Source organism: Hemitrygon akajei, chromosome 27 (genome assembly GCF_048418815.1).
Source record: "Hemitrygon akajei chromosome 27, sHemAka1.3, whole genome shotgun sequence".
NCBI classification, from domain to species: Eukaryota; Metazoa; Chordata; class Chondrichthyes; order Myliobatiformes; family Dasyatidae; genus Hemitrygon; species Hemitrygon akajei.
In genome coordinates, this window is record NC_133150.1 from 5,574,693 (window position 1) to 5,591,821 (window position 17,129).

A 17,129-nucleotide genomic window follows, 5' to 3' on the forward strand; every position below is an offset into this window, starting at 1 on the left:
TGTAAATATTGCGTTTTGTGATTACTAACTCCATTCTGCAGATGGTGTCTACTGCCTTCATTCAAAAGATCACATTCTTCCCCCCAACTCCCCTAGTTACAACTCAGCTCCAAAGCTACTCAGGCCTCAACCAGTGAAGTTTTTTGTTACATCTATCCCTCCTCCACCTTAATAATTTGTTCTCTCTCATTTAAAGTTTAATTGAAGGGTCACTAACACCAACTATTTCTCTTTCCAGATGCTGCCTGATCTGCTGAACTCTTTCTATAGCCCCAATTTTATTATATGTCAAAGTTCAGATCATTCATATAGTGTTCATTTGGGAATTCTCATGTACAGTATATCCAAGCTGAAAACTTGCTTCTCTTCTTTTAGCATCAAGACTTTATCAAAGTGGCCACATTCTAAGTTATGCCTTACTGTTTGATTTACAATCACTTATTGAGAGTCCACAAAAATGACACGAATGTACTTGTTCATTAATATTCATATACTCCCACCAAAATAAAAGCCAGGCATGTTCACTTGTACACTTGTACATGTTCGCTGGTTCCCCGCAATCAAAATGACAAGATAAAAATCTTATGCAAAACCATAAACAGCTAATCCAAAACAATCTAGTCTAAGTATAAAGAATAAACATGGATCTCTAATACACTTCAATTGACTTTTATTTTACAGAACAGGTTGTGTACATTTACTGAGGCTGTCCACGTCCACGGCCAAATCCACCTCTCTGTAAAAGAAACAATAAAACAGTTGGCAATTTGCAACCAATTCCCAGATACTGCCAAGGAAAATACTGTTAATTGATACAAGAACATTCGGAAGAAAAAAATAAATCAATGGCAATTTACTAATTTCACCCATTTAATGTTTGGAGAATGCAATCTTTTCAAATCATGCAAGAAGCTGATGTTTCACAAATTTGATTTTACTTTGTGAGATGATTGCATTAGTCTACTAAAGAAATATGATTATGAAATTCTGCAGTATAATTAAATGGACACAGATAATTAACGATACATACCAAAAATTAATTTTTAACAGCTATAACAATGCAGACAATTTAAATTTCACGTAGATGGCAAGATATGATCTTACTTTCAAGGAACTAGATCAGTACATTTTAAAATCACTTTTCCCTCAAAAAAAAAACTAAAAACTTACAAATTGGAATTCTGTGGCTGCACCAGCACCAGCTTCTGCCTTCTTGTCTGATCCAACTAGAAAAACCAAATGGATGTTTTTTTAAACTTTCACTTAGTCAAATGAATTAAAACACAGATTTTATTAAATCATATTTTTAAAGCCAATCCCCAAATCTATATTACATAAGAAATAGGAGGAATAGTCCATCTGGCTCGTCAAGCCTGCCCTGCCATTCAATAAGATCATGGCTGATCGGGCCTTCCAGCCTTCCCCCCATAATTCCCCTCCTATTCAACCATCATCTTAAAACCGAGGTAGCTTCCATTGCTTAATTGGACAGATAATTCCACAGATTCACCATTCTCTGGGAAAAGCAGTTCCTCCTCATCTCTGTCCTAAATCTTGAGACTATGACTTCTAATTCCAGTCTCACCTACCAGTGGAAACAACTCAATCCCTCCTCAGATTAACCCCCTCATCTCTGGAAGCAACCTGGTGAACCTCCTCTGCACCGTCTCCAAAGCCAGTACATCCTTCCCCAAGCAAGGAGACCAGTACTAAATTGTGACACTCTCAAGTAATACTTCAAAAAAACCAAACACAATTTTTAAAAAGCTCAAAGTAATCATACTTAAGATGAATACAAAATACTGGATTCAGCACGATAGCATAGTGGTTGGCACAACACTTTACAGTACCAGTAACCCAGGTTCAATTCCCCCCAGTCTGTAAAGAGTTTGTCGTTCTCCCCGTGACTGTGTCTGTTTCCTCTGGTTTCCTCCCACAATCCAGTTAGTAGGTTAATTAGTTATTGCAAATTGTCCCGTGGTTAGGCTAGGGTGAAATTGGGGATTGTTGGGCGCACAGCAGGGTGTATTCTATACTGCACCTCAATAAACAAACCAATAAATTTAAGGGGAGATACATTAGCTCCTGTGGAATAGTACAAGTCTACAATACAGAAACTGAAATTAATCAGAAGACCAGTTGAAAACCCAATGAGAATTTAATCCAGTTAGTACTGGACAAGATGATGACACCTTAAACTGTCATTAGAATTCTAATGATTAACATCCTAGAGAAGAAATCTGCTAACTTTACCATTTGATCAATGTGACACTAGACTTGTGCCATAGTAGTTAATTGCACTCCGCCTTGAACTAAACCTTTCATGTAAAAAATGACAGTAATGTCACCCATGTTCCTTATGAAGGAACAAAAGCGTACAGCAGCATAGCTGTGTTCAGTGCTGCTCCTCATTCTTGCCCATCTGCCAGAAAGGCAACTTTAAACCTGACTGCAGCATCAACACAAGCAGAAAACACCAGTTAAACTGTTAATAACCCAAATCTGCAGGAAACACCAGTCCAACTAAATCAAGTAATCAGCTCAAAGAATCAGTAACACTAGCAGAGGTAACTTTTAGATTCGAGGTCCACAAGAAAATACAATGCTGTAATCTGAAGCAACTATCTGCCGGAGGATTCCATCCTCGCTCAGCTGCTGGATGTGGAGGTCTTTGCTAATTTTCCTTTTTGAACATAAGACCGTTGAGCACAGGCCCTTCAGCCTGTTGTACTGTCCCTTTACCTTCTGATCTATTTAACCCTTCCCTCCCACATAGTGCATCATTATTCTTCCATCCATGTGCCCATTGTTTCTGCCTCTACTACCACCACCACTGTCAGCATGGTCCACACACTTGCCACTCTTAAAAAGCTACCCCTGACATCTCCACATACTTTCCTCCAAGCACCTTAAAGTTATGCCCTCTCATATTAGCCTCTGGCTGTCCACTATATCTCTCATCTTATTTGCCTGTATCAAGCTCACTCAACATACCCTCACAAGACATGCACGCTGATCTTCAGAGCACCTCAAATCACCTCTGCCCCCTCTTAAAGCTTCCACATCCTTTCCACAATGAGGCGACCAGAACAGGCTCTGAATTCAATCCCCCAACTAATGAAAGCCAACACACCATGTTCTGCCATTAGCCCTGTATTCTGCTTTCACGTTGAATTACTTCACACTTTTCCAGATTGCATCTGTTTAAGTTCTGAAGTAAATATCTTGAAATTTCGAAAAGCTTACAAAGGAGAAACTTCATTAAAGCTTAAGTACAGCCACAAACTTAAAGCAGGAAGCTACAGTGCAAAGCTTATATGGATGCTGGGCACAAGCCCGAAATTTAATGAAGATGTACAACTGGCCCACCATACTGTGACTGCAATAAGAACCAGAAACCTCAGGGAAACCTTTTAGATCCTGCAATGTGAAAGGATTTTCAATGACATCATAAAAATGAAGCAAACTGCAATTTTAAGCTGCCTAGCAACAACCACATTTTTGGAACAGGTAATATGAATTTTGCCTCAGATATTAAAATGATACAAATGGATCAAAAGAATTTTCTCTAGTACTGAGGACAATACTATCCATTTTATGGTACTATTAGTATCACCTAATAGTATCAATGGACAAAAATTTCCATTTTAGAGTTAGCACTCAATGGTAACAAATCAAATTTTCATTCATCTAACACCAATTGGAACTTGATGTACTCAAGTGACCAGATAAGGAAAGAATCACCCAACATCTACAAACTCTACTTCTATAAATACAAACAGCACAGCAATTTCACTGGGACAAAACATCTGAAGCAGATTTATTACCACTGAGTTATATGTTGTAAAATTTCCACACACTTTTTAAAAAGTTTCCAACTAGCTCAGATCCTGAGTTAAAATAAAGGGCAGTGGCAAGACCTTGTCTTTTGAATTAAAATACAAAGTGCATAGCAAAACATGTTCGCTACCTCCCTACAATCTCATCAGGAGCTCGACACTTCAGAGATCACATCCCTAACATCCATTCATTCTTTACCTACATAGTACACAAACACTACACCCTTTGTCTCATGTCCATAGGCACCCACTGCAAAGGCTCAAAAATGGACACCAACTAGAAATGGAAGTTTCAAAAATTGGAGATGCTGGAAACCCAAATTCTGTTACTGTCTTTAATTTGATGCAAAATAATATATTGTTGCAAGTCCATAAGAACTAGGCCATTTGATCGGAGCTTGCTCTACCATTTCTTCATGGCTCATTCACGTTCCTTTCCATCTTAATCCCACCTTCTTTCTGTAACCTTTGACGCCCTAATCAAGAACCTACCAACCACTACCTTAAATACTCCCAATGACCTGGCCGCCACAGCTGCCTACAGCAATGAATTCTAGATTCACCACCCTCTGGCTAAAGAAATTCCTCCAGTCTAAATGGTCGTCCCTCTATTCTAAGGCCCTAGGTCCCCACCATTGGAAACACCCTCTCCACATTCACTGCATCTAGGCCTTTCAGTATTCAATAGGTTTCAACGAGATCCCTCCTCATTCTTCTAAATTCCAGCAAGTAAAGGCCCAGAGGCATCAATCACCACTCATACGATAAGTCTTTCATTCCCAGAATCATTCTCGTGTACCTCCCTTGGGCACTATCCAATGTCAGCACATCCTTTCTTAAATAAGGGGCCCAAAACTGCTCACAGTACTCCAAGTGAGGCCTCGCCAATGCCTTATAAAGCCTCAGCATTTCATCCTTGTTTTTATATTATGTGGATATATTGGCTAGTGGATTGCACTACCTGTATGTATAATCTGTATTTTCATTTATATTTATCATTATTATTGTTATGAGCAGAGACAACATCTGCCGGAAGTAAATTCCTTGTATGTGCATAGGTACTTGGCGATTAAAGTCTGATTCTGATTCTGATATTCTAGTCCTCTCGAAATGAATGCCAACAATGCATTTGACACTCTCCTCCATCTAGGAGAGTTAGTCCTTACTCTCAATAATTTCTCCTTTGTCTAAATTCACTAATGCATTTGCCTTCCTCACTACCGACTCAACCCGCAAGTTAACCTTTAGGGAATCCTGCACAAAGGTCTCCCAAGTCCCTTTGCATTTTGGATTTTTGAATTTTCTCCCCATTGAGAAAATAATCTATGCTTTTATACTCTTTCTACAAAAATGCAAGACCACGCACATCCCAAAACTGTATTCAATCTGCCACTTTGCCCATTTTCCTAATCTGTCGAAACCCTTTTGCAAACTTGGCCACAAAAGCATTAACTCGGTTATCCAAATCATTGACATAAAACAGAAAAAGTGCTAACACCACTAGTCACTAGCAGCCATACAAAAAATGCTTCCTTTATTCTCACTCTTTGCCTCCTGCTTATCAACCAATGCTCTATCCATAATAAAACAGTCAAGCTGCTTCAAGAGCTAATATCCAAGGTGATTAACCACCCAGATTTGTATTCATAAGACACAGGAGCAGAATTAGGCCATTTGGCCTATTGAATCTGTTCCATCATTCAATCATGGCTGATCCTTTTTCCTCCTCAGCCCCACTCCTTTGCCTCCCGATAGCCTGATGCCAGGTTCATTCATGAACCCATCAATCTTGCCTTAAATACACACAATGACCTGGCTCCCACTACTACCTGAGTTAATAAATTCCACAAATTCAACTGGCTAAAGAAATCTCTCCACATCTTGTTTTAAATCTATCCTGAGGTTGTGCTCTCTTGTCCTAGACTCCTCCATGGAAAACATCCTTTCCACATCTACTCTATCTAGGCCTTTCAATATGATCTCCCCTCATCTTTCTAAATTCCAGCGAGCACAGGCCCAGAGCCAAACATTCCTCATACAATCCTTTCGTTCTGAATATCATCCTTGTGAACCTACTCTGAATACTCTCCAAAGCCAGCACATCTTCTCTTTGATGAGGAGCCCAAACCAGTTCACAATACTCAAGCTGAGGCATCACCAGTGCCTTATAAAGCCTCAGCATCACATCCCTACTCTTGTATTCTAGATCTCTTGAAATGAATGTTAACACTGCATTTGCCTTCCTCACCACCAACTCAACCTGCAAGATAACCTTCAGGGTGTTCTGCACAAGGACTCGCAAGTCCCTTTGCATTTCTGATTTTTGGATTTTCTCCCCATTTAAAAAAGTCTTCACATTTATTTCTTCTACCAAAGTGCATGACCATACATTCTCCAACACTGTATGCCATTGGCCACTCTCTTGCCCATTCTCCTAATCTGTCCAAGTCCTTCCACAGTTTTGTTTCCTCAGCACTACCTGCCCCTCCACTAATCTTCCTCTCACCCGCAAACTTGAAAACAAAACTATCTCTTCCATCATCTAAATCATTGATACACAACATACAAAGCCCCCGTGGAACACCACTATTCATTGGCAGCCAACCAGATAAGGATCCATTTACTCCCACTCGCTGTCTCCTACCCGTCAGCCAACACTCCAACCATGTTAGTAACTTTCTTGTAATACCATGGGCTCTTAATTTAGAAGCAGCCTCATGTGTGGCACCTTGTCAAAGGCCTTCAGAAAGTCCAAATATACAACATCCACTGCATCCCCTTTATCTATTATATGCCTTAATCAATATTTCCCTCAGACTCTTCCAACAAAAAACAGCTCTAATAATTGTCTAATCTCAGACAAAATTTAGTCTTTGTAAATTGTTTTTGCATCTTCCATGCAATGGCATTTTTTCTGTAATGCCACCCTCCCCAATCTACATGCAGACATCAAAGTTGTATATTTATAGTTCCATTATAACCTCTCAATTCTTGTATTGTGTTGCTTACTGAAAGGAAGACTTTTTAAATATGCTATGCAGACAACCTTCAAGGTTATTCTACTCCACCACAACACTATTATATATTCAACAGCCTTGCTAACTTCTGAAAATGCTTTACTCAGAATTCTCTGAATTGAAGTAATACTTCTTGTCAATACTGATTTCACCATTTAAACAATTACAGTAGGTTCAAAAAAGTATGTGAATCTCTGGGGTAATGCCTTCTACAAAAGCTATTTGGAACCAGGTGTTCTAATCAATGATATGAGATTGGAGGTGTAGAGTTGTAGAGGTGACCTACCCTATAAAAAGACACTCAGATTACTGACAGAGCCTGCTCTTCAAGAAAGATCTGTTTATGTGCACCATGTCTCAATCAAAACAATTTTCAGAGGACCTTATAAGAATTGTAGAGATGTATGAAGCTGGAAAAGGCTACAAAAGTCCCGAGTATTCATCAGAAATTGTTTACAAATGAAGGAAACTCAGTACAGTTGCTTCTTTCCCAAGGAACGGGCATCCTGCTAAATGCCCAGCATGAGCAAGTGTTATGCTGAAGGAGGAGAAAAAAAAACACCCAAGGGTAACAGCAAAAGAACCCGCAGAAATCTCTAGAACTCACTAAAGTCTCTGCTCATGTGTCCACTGTAATTAAAACACTGAACAAGAATGGTGTTCATGGAAAGATACCACTGAGGAAAGCACCACTTTCCAAAAAGCACATTGCTGCACATTTCAAGTTTGAAAAAGAACACCTGGATGTTCCAGAACACTTCTGGGACAATGTTCCGTGGACAGATGAGACAAAAATTGAACTTTCTGGCAGAAGTGCACACCACTATATTTGGAGGAAGAAGGGCACTGCTCACAACACCAAAACCTCACCCCAACTGTGAAGCATGGTAGAAGGAGCATCATGGTTTGGGGCTGCTTTGCTGTCCAGGGCCTGGATGGCTTATAATCATTGAGGGAACAATGAATTCAAAATTGTATCAAGACATTTTACAGGAAAATGTCAGGGTAGCAGACTATCACCCAAAGCTTAATAGAAGTTGGAAATGCAACAACTCAAGTAAATCATCAACACTGGTTTAAAAAGGAAACAAAAATTGTGCTTTGGAACGGCCAAGTCAAAGTGCAGCCATTAAACCAATTGAGATGCTGTGGCATGACCTGAAGAGGGCTGTTCATGCAAGGTTTCCCAGAAACACTGATAAACTGAAACAGTTTTGAATGAACAATCTAAAATTCCTCCTCACTGTTGTGCAAGCCTGATCAGCAGCTACAGGAAATATTTTTCAAGGTTATTGCTGCTAATGGAGGTTCTACCAGTTATTAAATACTTTTCCCAGCCTGAACTGTGAATGATTAAATAATGTGTTCAATACATAAAAAGTACCATTATTCGGGTGTTATTAGTTTAGGTAGATTGCGTTTGTCTATCATTCTGACTTAAATGAAAGGGAAGACCAGAGCACACCACATTTTATGAGTAATTAATGCAAAAAAAAAACAGGTAATTGCCAAGGGTTCACAAGCTTTTTCTTATAACTGTAGATGACCAGAGCATCTTCCTGCTTACTCAACTATACAATGTTGTATCATCTTCAAACTCCTTTACTTTGGCTCCCACACACATTAAATCTTTAATGCAATACAAAGCCACATGGAGAACTTGAGATAATCTACTTACCAAAATATCAATTATTGCATACTGCTTCCAAAGCAATTTTAGATTGCATTTGCTACTCTGACCAGATTACAATGTACAATATTCAAAGCCTTGCTAAAATTGAAGTAGACAAGACCAAATTTCCCAATAACCCTTATCCCTTCACAATTTGTCAAACTTGCTAAAAGCTGGTTTAAAAAAAGACTTCAGTACAATTTTGGGACTAAGCCTCTACGGTCAGTTATTACAGTAATTGAAAATACACAGTACTTAATTATTCTTTCAACCAACATTAACCAAAGCTTTTTAATGCTCCGCCTCATCTAAAAAATATGCAAAATGTGTATCCCTGCAAGTGCCAAATGCCGCACCTGACCATTCATCTCCTCCCTTACCTCCATTCACAGCCCCAAGCAGTTCCTCCAGGTGAGGCAACAATCACCTGCGAATCTGTTTGGTGGCCCCCTGCACGGTGGTGACAACATAAATAGGGGCCGCTTTGTCAAACACCTCCACTTCATTTAAAAGTGGAATTTCACAGTGCCCAACCGTTTTAATTCCTATTTCCACATGTCAGTCCATGGCCTTCTCTTTTGCCATGATGAGGGCTCTCTCAGGTTGGAAGAGCCACACCCCATTCTGTCTGAGTAGCCTCCAACCTGATGGCATGAACATTGATTTCTCCTTATGGTAATTCATGTCCTCTTCTTCTATTCCCCATTGACCTCTTACCTCTGCTCCTCACCTGCCCATCACCTCTCTCCAGTGCCCATCCTTCTTCCCTTTCTGATAGCCCACTCTCCTCTATTAGGTCCCAATTTTGCCAGCCCTTTACCCTTCGTAACCACCTGGCCTCACCTTCTAAACTGTCCCCCTTCCCCTCCAGCCCTGAAGGGTCTCAGCCCCAAATGTCAATTGTTGCTTCACTTCCACAGATGCTGCTTGACCTGCCGAGTTCCTTCAACATTTTGTGTGTGTTGCTCAGGATTGCCAGCATCTCCAGAATCATGTTTTTATAAAAAAAGAGGAAAGTTAATCGGCCATTACTCTGTAAACAATGTTTGGAAAAAGTTACATTTCCCAACCATTCCCTTTAGCTCATCCATCCAACTCCACTTGCAATAGAATTTGTGCAAGAAAAACAAATGTTTTATGCTATTTTCTAAATTTTCTCAGCTTTTACTCCTACTAAATTTCTGTCTTCCACTTCCAGTTGTTCTCCCTCAGAACGTGTCAAATTGCTTGATTGGAAAAGTATTCTGATCAGAAATGCAAATTAGACTTGTATCCAGAAGTCTGCAAATTGCAGATTTTACAATAAAGAAACACTTATTTGCTATTTCAGTTTATATTGCTTGCATTATATTTGAACCATTTGCTTGGGTTTACTAATGATGAATAAGCTGCAATACATACGTGGAGCAGCCCGTCTGTAATTGTCTCTGTCAGATTCACGAAGGCGAGGGCGATCCTCAGTTGGACCTGCAAAAAAAAAATCACCATTAAAGGTATCACATAATGTTATCCTAGATCTGTTGCTCGATTTTAAAAATCAATGCCTACAGCAACAACCATAATAAATGTATGCAATGTAAGAAAACACACAAGAGTGCAGCCAGAATAACAAAAAAGAATACCATGGCAATGTGTAAACTTCGTTGAGGGACGGGTAGCCATAATCATAGCTTAACATTTCTGAGTTTGCAGTAATTTTTCAGACATGACTGAGAATTGGGATAGGGCTGGGTTGCAGTACCCAGGGACTGCGCCCTGGAGAAATCACTGAATGAACATGTATTGGTAGAACTTAGAAATGAGGAACACATGATCACTTTGATGACATTACACTATAGGCCTGTATTGGAACAAATAGGAAGACAAATGGCATTAAGGTTGCAAGCAGTGGGCAATTTTAACTTTCCTAATATTAGAACTGCCTTAGTGTAAAGGAACCAAATTGGATAGAAACTTTCAGATGGATCAAGGAAGAATTTTAAAGCAATATGCAGAGTCTGATAAGGAGAGAATTGCGCTCAATTTTGTAGAACTAGGATGTGCAAAGAGTTAGAAATGCCCCTGCAAACAGTGACTACAATTCAGTCAGCTTTAAGATGGCCATGAAAAATGGATGTTTAGACCTAAAGTTGAGGTTTTAAATTGGGAAAGGCTGACTTCAATAAGGCAAGACCCATTGAAAGTAACCCAAGAGCAGCTGCTTGAAGGAAAAACGTCTGATAAGAGGGAAGCGTGTAAAGATGCTAAGATTTAGTCAACATTGAGAATTGGCCCCAAACCTTGCCCAGATCAGACATTCACTTAGATCTTTTTAATGTGCAGAGCCTCATCACTTGCCTTCAGAATTACCTGGAACAGCAAGATCAGCCATCCAAATCAAGGTAGGTGCATGGACAGGTACATGGAGAGGAAAGGTGTTATGGACAAACACAGGAAAAAGGATTAGCTTTGATGGGAATCTTGGTTAAACTGGACCAGTTGGGTACAATCGCCCACTTCTACACGGTATGACAAAATGGTTAGGTAACCAGTTGAAAGAATGCATCCTTATGGAAAGCAGGGTCAGAGGAGGGATAGTTGAGATTGCTGTGAGAGTTTGTGAGCTTACATTGATTATCAGCCATTAATGTATCCCAAAACAGATGCCAACAAAATCAAATAGCAGATTAGAAATTGGATAGAGAAGGCAAAGAAATTACAATTCTGTTTGTGTGCAGGAAGCAGCACCAATGTAGTCATCAATCTGAACTGGTTGCCCCATTAACTGGTATGACAATATAAATGCAGGGAAATGCACAATACATCACTGACAAAGTTCTCCTATCCATGAGGCATTACTTCTAGACCATCTTGCAGCTACCATTGAGCAGGAAGTAAAGAAGCCTGAAGTCACACACCACCAATTCAAAAACAGCTACTTCCTTCCAACCATTTAGTTCTGGAACAAACTTGTAGAACCGTTTTCTCTCAGTAACATTATGACCATTTACCCTACAAATGGACTGATTTGGAATTAGACCTGGGATCAACTGATGTTCCAGATGTTAAAAGTACACCTTAGCTTCTTACCGCTATAGGACTTCAAATTACTGATTCCGAAACTTACAGGTCATGCACAAAATAGCTAACAAGATTTTGGACATCAACTACAGTAGAGTTTATCTCCATCGTTGCACAGTATCTTAAACTAGACCTAATTCGCTTGTAATTGTTTCTTTCTGCCAACTTGTTAACTACTTTCTCTTTTAGTGTAACTTTGACATAATCTAAATACAAATCGTTATTTCTATGTCAACACAATTTGCTTGACCTGTGTAATGTACAACAGCGGCAGAGAACCAGTTTTTAAACTTGATGAATAGCAACCTTGTTGTATACGCACTTATGACTTTTTAAGCTTGAAGACAAGGCATAACAGCACGTGTTTAGTACCAACTGTAGCAGCCCATTAAAGAAATCGACAAAATCATTGTTACTCTTAACCACTAAACCTCCAAGTCTCTGGATATAGTTGGCCCTCCTCATCCACGGGGGGATTGGTTCCAGGGACCCCCGCGGATACCAAAATTCTTGAAAGCTCAAGTCCCTTATTTAACATTAAGACCATGCAGTGGTCTTTAGGACCCAGCAGAACCCCGGTCTTTATTTAATGTCTCCTTGCGGTAGACGTTAGGACCTGGAGGCACAGCTCTGAATCCGCTGCGTTTCTGTTCACAAAAATAATCACGATCGCGATTGAAAATAAAGTGGAAATAATAAAGCTATCGGAAATAAGTGAAACGCCATCTATCATTGGAAAAGCATTAGGCTACAGTCGGTCACGATCGGAACAATTTTAATGGAGAATGTGAAAGGCCCTGCCCTGATGAAAGCTACAATTATTACTAAGCAACACAGAGGTTTAATTATTGAAATACGTATGTTTAAGTGTTTTATATGCATAGAAAGGTAAAATGTATACTATATCCTAAGAAAAACGTTTGAATAACTGACACTAAATACCAGATGTACCTATTCCGACTTCAATAAAGACGGACCCAGGGATGGAACTCATTCATAACCCGGGGACTGCCTGTACTTTTAAGTCATTTCTAGATTACTTATAATACCTAATACTATGTAAATAGTTGTTATACTGTATTGTTTAGGGAATAATGACAAGAAAAAAGTGTACACCCTCAAGCAACGAGTGCCGGAGAAAGAACTTCCGGGTTTTCCTGATCCGCAGTTGGTTGAATCCGTGGATAAGGAGGGCCAACTGTACAATTATATTTTCATTTACCCCAGAATCTCCATTTTGTCTTTGTTAACAAGGTCTTATTTAACCACAAGTTTTCCCAAAATAGATTATGCTTTCATTTGGAAATCCAAAACAATTTCACACCAACAGTAACAAATATTGATGATAATGTATGGAATATCAGGGAATGTTGAGCAAAAGCTTCGTAAAATAGCATGTAACAGAGGGAATAATTCAAACAGGTAAAAACACACCTACAAATGTAGGACAATTGATTTTGAGGATGATAAAGATGATAAAGTGCAACAGACGTACCTTGAAGGCTACAGAACAGAGAAAAGGGGTGAGCACACAAATGTATTTGAAAACAGGAAGCTTAAATAAAGGTGTTTTGTGTGGACCCAATACCACTTGGCAAGTGAAAGGGTGTCAGGTGATTTGTCAGTTTTTACCAGGGCTAAAACTGTTAGGCTTTTGGTATTATCAAGCTTTCAGGTTTACTCAATGTAGAACAAGGCAGATGGCCAGGCTCTAGATCAGGCAAAAGCAACACAATTAGTACTTAACAATTAGAATTCTTTGTAAGGTGGTATACCCGACAACTGTAGGATTAAAACAAAAACGTTACCTTTCGGCCTCGGCCTTGCAGTCTCAGGACGGGTCTGGCGCCGTAATGTAGCAGGAACAATTTCTGGGGGAAGGTGAAGGTAATCACGTAGGTACTGGATGCCCTCATTCGTCAAGTACCAGTAGAAGTGTCGCCAAGCAAACTGCTCCTTTACATAACCACGAGATTTCAAAGACTTCACCAAGAAAGAAAAACAATTGAAGTGTCAGAATTTTAATAACTGTTTAACTGCCAATAGTAAGTTTTCACCTTTCAAAATAAAGTTCCAAAAGTTTCCAAAACAAAACCACGTACCTTTATGGTACGTTAATGAATCATTAACCCGGCAATTAACTGATTTGGAATTAAACCTGGGACCAATTCTGCTGTTCCAAATGTTAAAGTGCAACTTAGCTTCTTACCACTAGACTTTCCAAAATAGTAGTACTGATTTAGATACTCTCAGATCATGCACTAAACAGCTAACCAGCTTTGGTTATAGGGTAGAGGATTTTCAGTTTATCTTTGTCATTGCAGTGTTTTAAATATACTCCTACCATGATGCACTCTTACCTTTTTGCAACTGCAAATATATGTCTGATGTATCTGACACTATAAACATTTGAAGGAATAACAAATGTTAGAATGTTGACACACACAAAATGCTGGTGGAACACAGCAGGCCAGGCAGCATCTATAGGGAGAAGCGCTGTCAACGTTTTGGGCCGAGACCCTTCATCAGGACTGTTTAACTGTCCTGACGAAGGGTCTCTGCCCGAAATGTCAACAGCGCTTCTCCCTATAGATGCTGCCTGGCCTGCTGTGTTTCACCAGCATTTTGTGTTGCTGTTGTTGTTGTTTGAATTTCCAGCATCTGCAGATTTCCTCAAGTTAGAATGTTGAAACAGATTTTATTTTATAACTGAAAATTTCTACAAATATTTCATTGAATTTTCCTTTCTTAATGAACAATGAAGACGGGACATTTCTGCCAAGTTAAAGGCATTACTGGTACTCATCCCAAGTTCCACATCCATTATTTGGATTTAAGGACTTTCCACAGATCTTTAAAAAAATTGAAGCACACCAACCCAATATAATATGAATTGCATGCATCAGTTCAGGATCTCTCAATTGTTACCTCACGATTGGAAGGCCAAGTAATGAAAAGCAGCGTAATGTATGCTTGTGTGGAAATGTAACAGATCCTTGTCAGCAAGGTTTGCAAGGGACAGTGTCACAGAAATGCTGTGAGATAACAAAAAAACACAAATGCCATGGGGAGAGGGGGGGTTTACAATGACATCAGGAGTCAACTTCTCCATGGATAAGCCAGTTTCAGTTTGTCAAAACAAGAAGAAATGCAGAGATATTCTGAACCCCAGTTCCAAGTGCAAACCTAGCCACACTCAAGACTGCCAATAATTGCTATTTCACTACTTGCTGGAAAAAGACATCAAATGCAATTCACTGCATGGCAATCAAGATTTACTGGACACCACATCAAAGAGCACTGGAAGAACATACTATTTACAATCCCAGTAACAGACAACAGACTTAACAAGTATGCAGATAATCAGATTATATGATACACTAATGCCAAATTAGAAACAGCAAGTTTGGCTGAACCTGGCCAAGCTTTAGTTAAGAACACAATACCTGCATGGCCTTCATTACGTGCAGATTAGGGACATTTTTGTCCGCTAACTCAGGATGCTTTGGCATGTGCACATCTTTTTTTGCTACCATTACACCCTCTTTGAAGAGGAGTTCATAGATAGCAATACGATTTTTCTTGGGCATCAACATCTGAAATAAATCAAAGGTAAGTTCATTAGTATTTGCGTACTATACAAATCTAATCTTTTGTCAACTCATCTCACGATAATGAATTAAATAACTTATACCCACTTGGTAACTTTTTTTGAACTTTTACTCTTTACAGTTGTAAATGCTTCAGAAAGTCTAGCATTCTGAAAACAGTTCAATAAGCTAAAATCCACACTGATAGTAAAATATCTAAAGTAAATGAGCCACTTTACGTACTGTCCTTACAAGTCATCTTACATCCCATAACTTTAAGAAGTACAGAAAGATAATGTACGTTAGGTAGCATACATGGCGGGTTTTTCAAGTTCAACCCCACCCCCCCACACACAAACACTAAATTAGCTCTCAACACTAACGGTGACGGGTTAACGCTGAAGGGATATTTTGCAAGTACAATTCGCCCTAGAAAAATATGTTCCTGTTGCAACTTGCACCGAGAACGGATCCAGCCTGAGGCCCAACGCTCTCCACTGCCGGTGATGAACGTCAAAAATCAACCAGTTAGTGCATAAATTTTGAAAATAACTGGGTGAGCTGATGCAGAGAACGTATACGAGTCAGTAGAGAGCTGCAATGGGTGGAATAAAGCAGGATGCCCGCGATATCCACGGATGAGAACAGTCAACAGATCCTACCTTGAGTTCTTCTCATGGACCCGAAGCACAGAAAGACTGAGCATGCGCGCAGGCTCGCTCTTCCTCCTGCAAAGGCCCCAGTAAGGAGTCCACACAGGGCGCCTGATTTAAAGCAAACATTTTTATTTGGTAAGATAGCTTGTTAGCAGACATGCAACTGACAGCATAAATACAATAGGAGGTTAATTTTAAAATATAGTGGAATTAAGGCGGACTGCCCAACCTCAGCTGCAAGTCAGGAGGGAGATGCGCTGGTTCTGGTTTTCCTGGGGGAAAGGGCGGGGTTTGTACCGAGGAAGGAGCGTTTCTGTGAGGAGGAATGGGGGGGCTGTAAGCGATGGGAGTTGTAGTTCAATAAGTGAAAAATATGAACATTCGTGTGTGGAGGGCACCCCTGATTGGGGGGGGGGGGTGTGGAGGGAGAGAGGAGGGTCAGCATCCATGATAGGGTAGAGGAAGGATCCCTAACAGTCTTGGTTGGCATATGTTTTTATTTAAATATATTGCTAATGTCTGCATTTCCAATTTGTAAAGTGCTTGGGCAATGAGCAGTTATTCGTAATGGTGCCTGGTCATGTACTAAAGACCTGTGCAGATCAACTGGCTGGAGTGTTCACTGAGATCTTTGGTTTGGCAGTATGAGGTACCCACCAGCTTCAAAGATTCAAAATACATTTATTATCAAAGTATGTATCCATTATACAACCCTGAGATTTGTCTTCCCACAGACAACCATGAAACAAAGAAAGTCCTGGAGCCTATTCGAAGAGAAACATCAGCCCTCCTCTCCTCAGACATGCAAAAGAAAACTACATCGTGCAAACAGCATCAAAAAAAAGCAAGAAACACAGAATATAAAACACAAAATCAAAAGAGTCCAGGCATAGTTCAGCTCAGTGTTTGTTATCTACAGGCTGCCCTAATTCAAAATTATCCAAAATAGCAATGAGAAAAAGAGCGACCAGAACCACAAACACATCATAAGTGACCAATGCCCAAGACCCAGAACTCCAGCACCAACCTCCGGCAGTATCAAGGGAGAGAGAGAGAAAGAGACCATTCAAACACAGGAACCTTCCTTCAGAAGCAGCAAGTAAGAGGGAGAGAGAGGCTGTCACACGCAGACACCTACTTCCACCAGCATCGAGCGGGAGGCTGGTAGATTGCACTGAATACCCCCTCACCTTCTGACTTGCCTTGATGGTTCCAATCTTCCTTGGCACTTTAATCGGCAAGTTTGGCGAGAAATGGAGTTGATCATGGGGTTGAGACCCGTCTCCAGGCTTCTT

The 17,129-nt window shown here is 39.9% G+C and overlaps 1 protein-coding gene across 1 annotated transcript; it reads right to left on the reverse strand.

The window, feature by feature from the left end:
• Positions 1-653: 653 nt before the first annotated feature.
• rps10 (ribosomal protein S10) lies at positions 654-15,957 on the reverse strand. The gene is made up of 6 exons (XM_073030296.1): positions 15,841-15,957; positions 15,035-15,184; positions 13,397-13,571; positions 9,930-9,995; positions 1,171-1,226; positions 654-736 (listed from the first exon to the last, which is right to left on the reverse strand). The coding sequence occupies exons 2-6, from the start codon at positions 15,182-15,184 to the stop codon at positions 698-700; spliced, it is 486 nt and encodes a 161-aa protein (XP_072886397.1). The 5' UTR covers positions 15,841-15,957; the 3' UTR covers positions 654-697.
• Positions 15,958-17,129: the final 1,172 nt, after the last annotated feature.

Bases quoted from the DNA above. Each gene is read 5' to 3' on its own strand.
- rps10 (XM_073030296.1), bottom strand. From the start codon at position 15,184: ATGTTGATGCCCAAGAAAAATCGTATTGCTATCTATGAACTCCTCTTC. The intron at 13,572-15,034 runs GTATTGTGTTCT...TTCTTGGTGAAG, and splicing joins ACGTAATGAAGGCCATGCAG to TCTTTGAAATCTCGTGGTTA. The intron at 9,996-13,396 runs GTAACGTTTTTG...TTTTTTTTGCAG, and splicing joins TGCAAGGCCGAGGCCGAAAG to GTCCAACTGAGGATCGCCCT.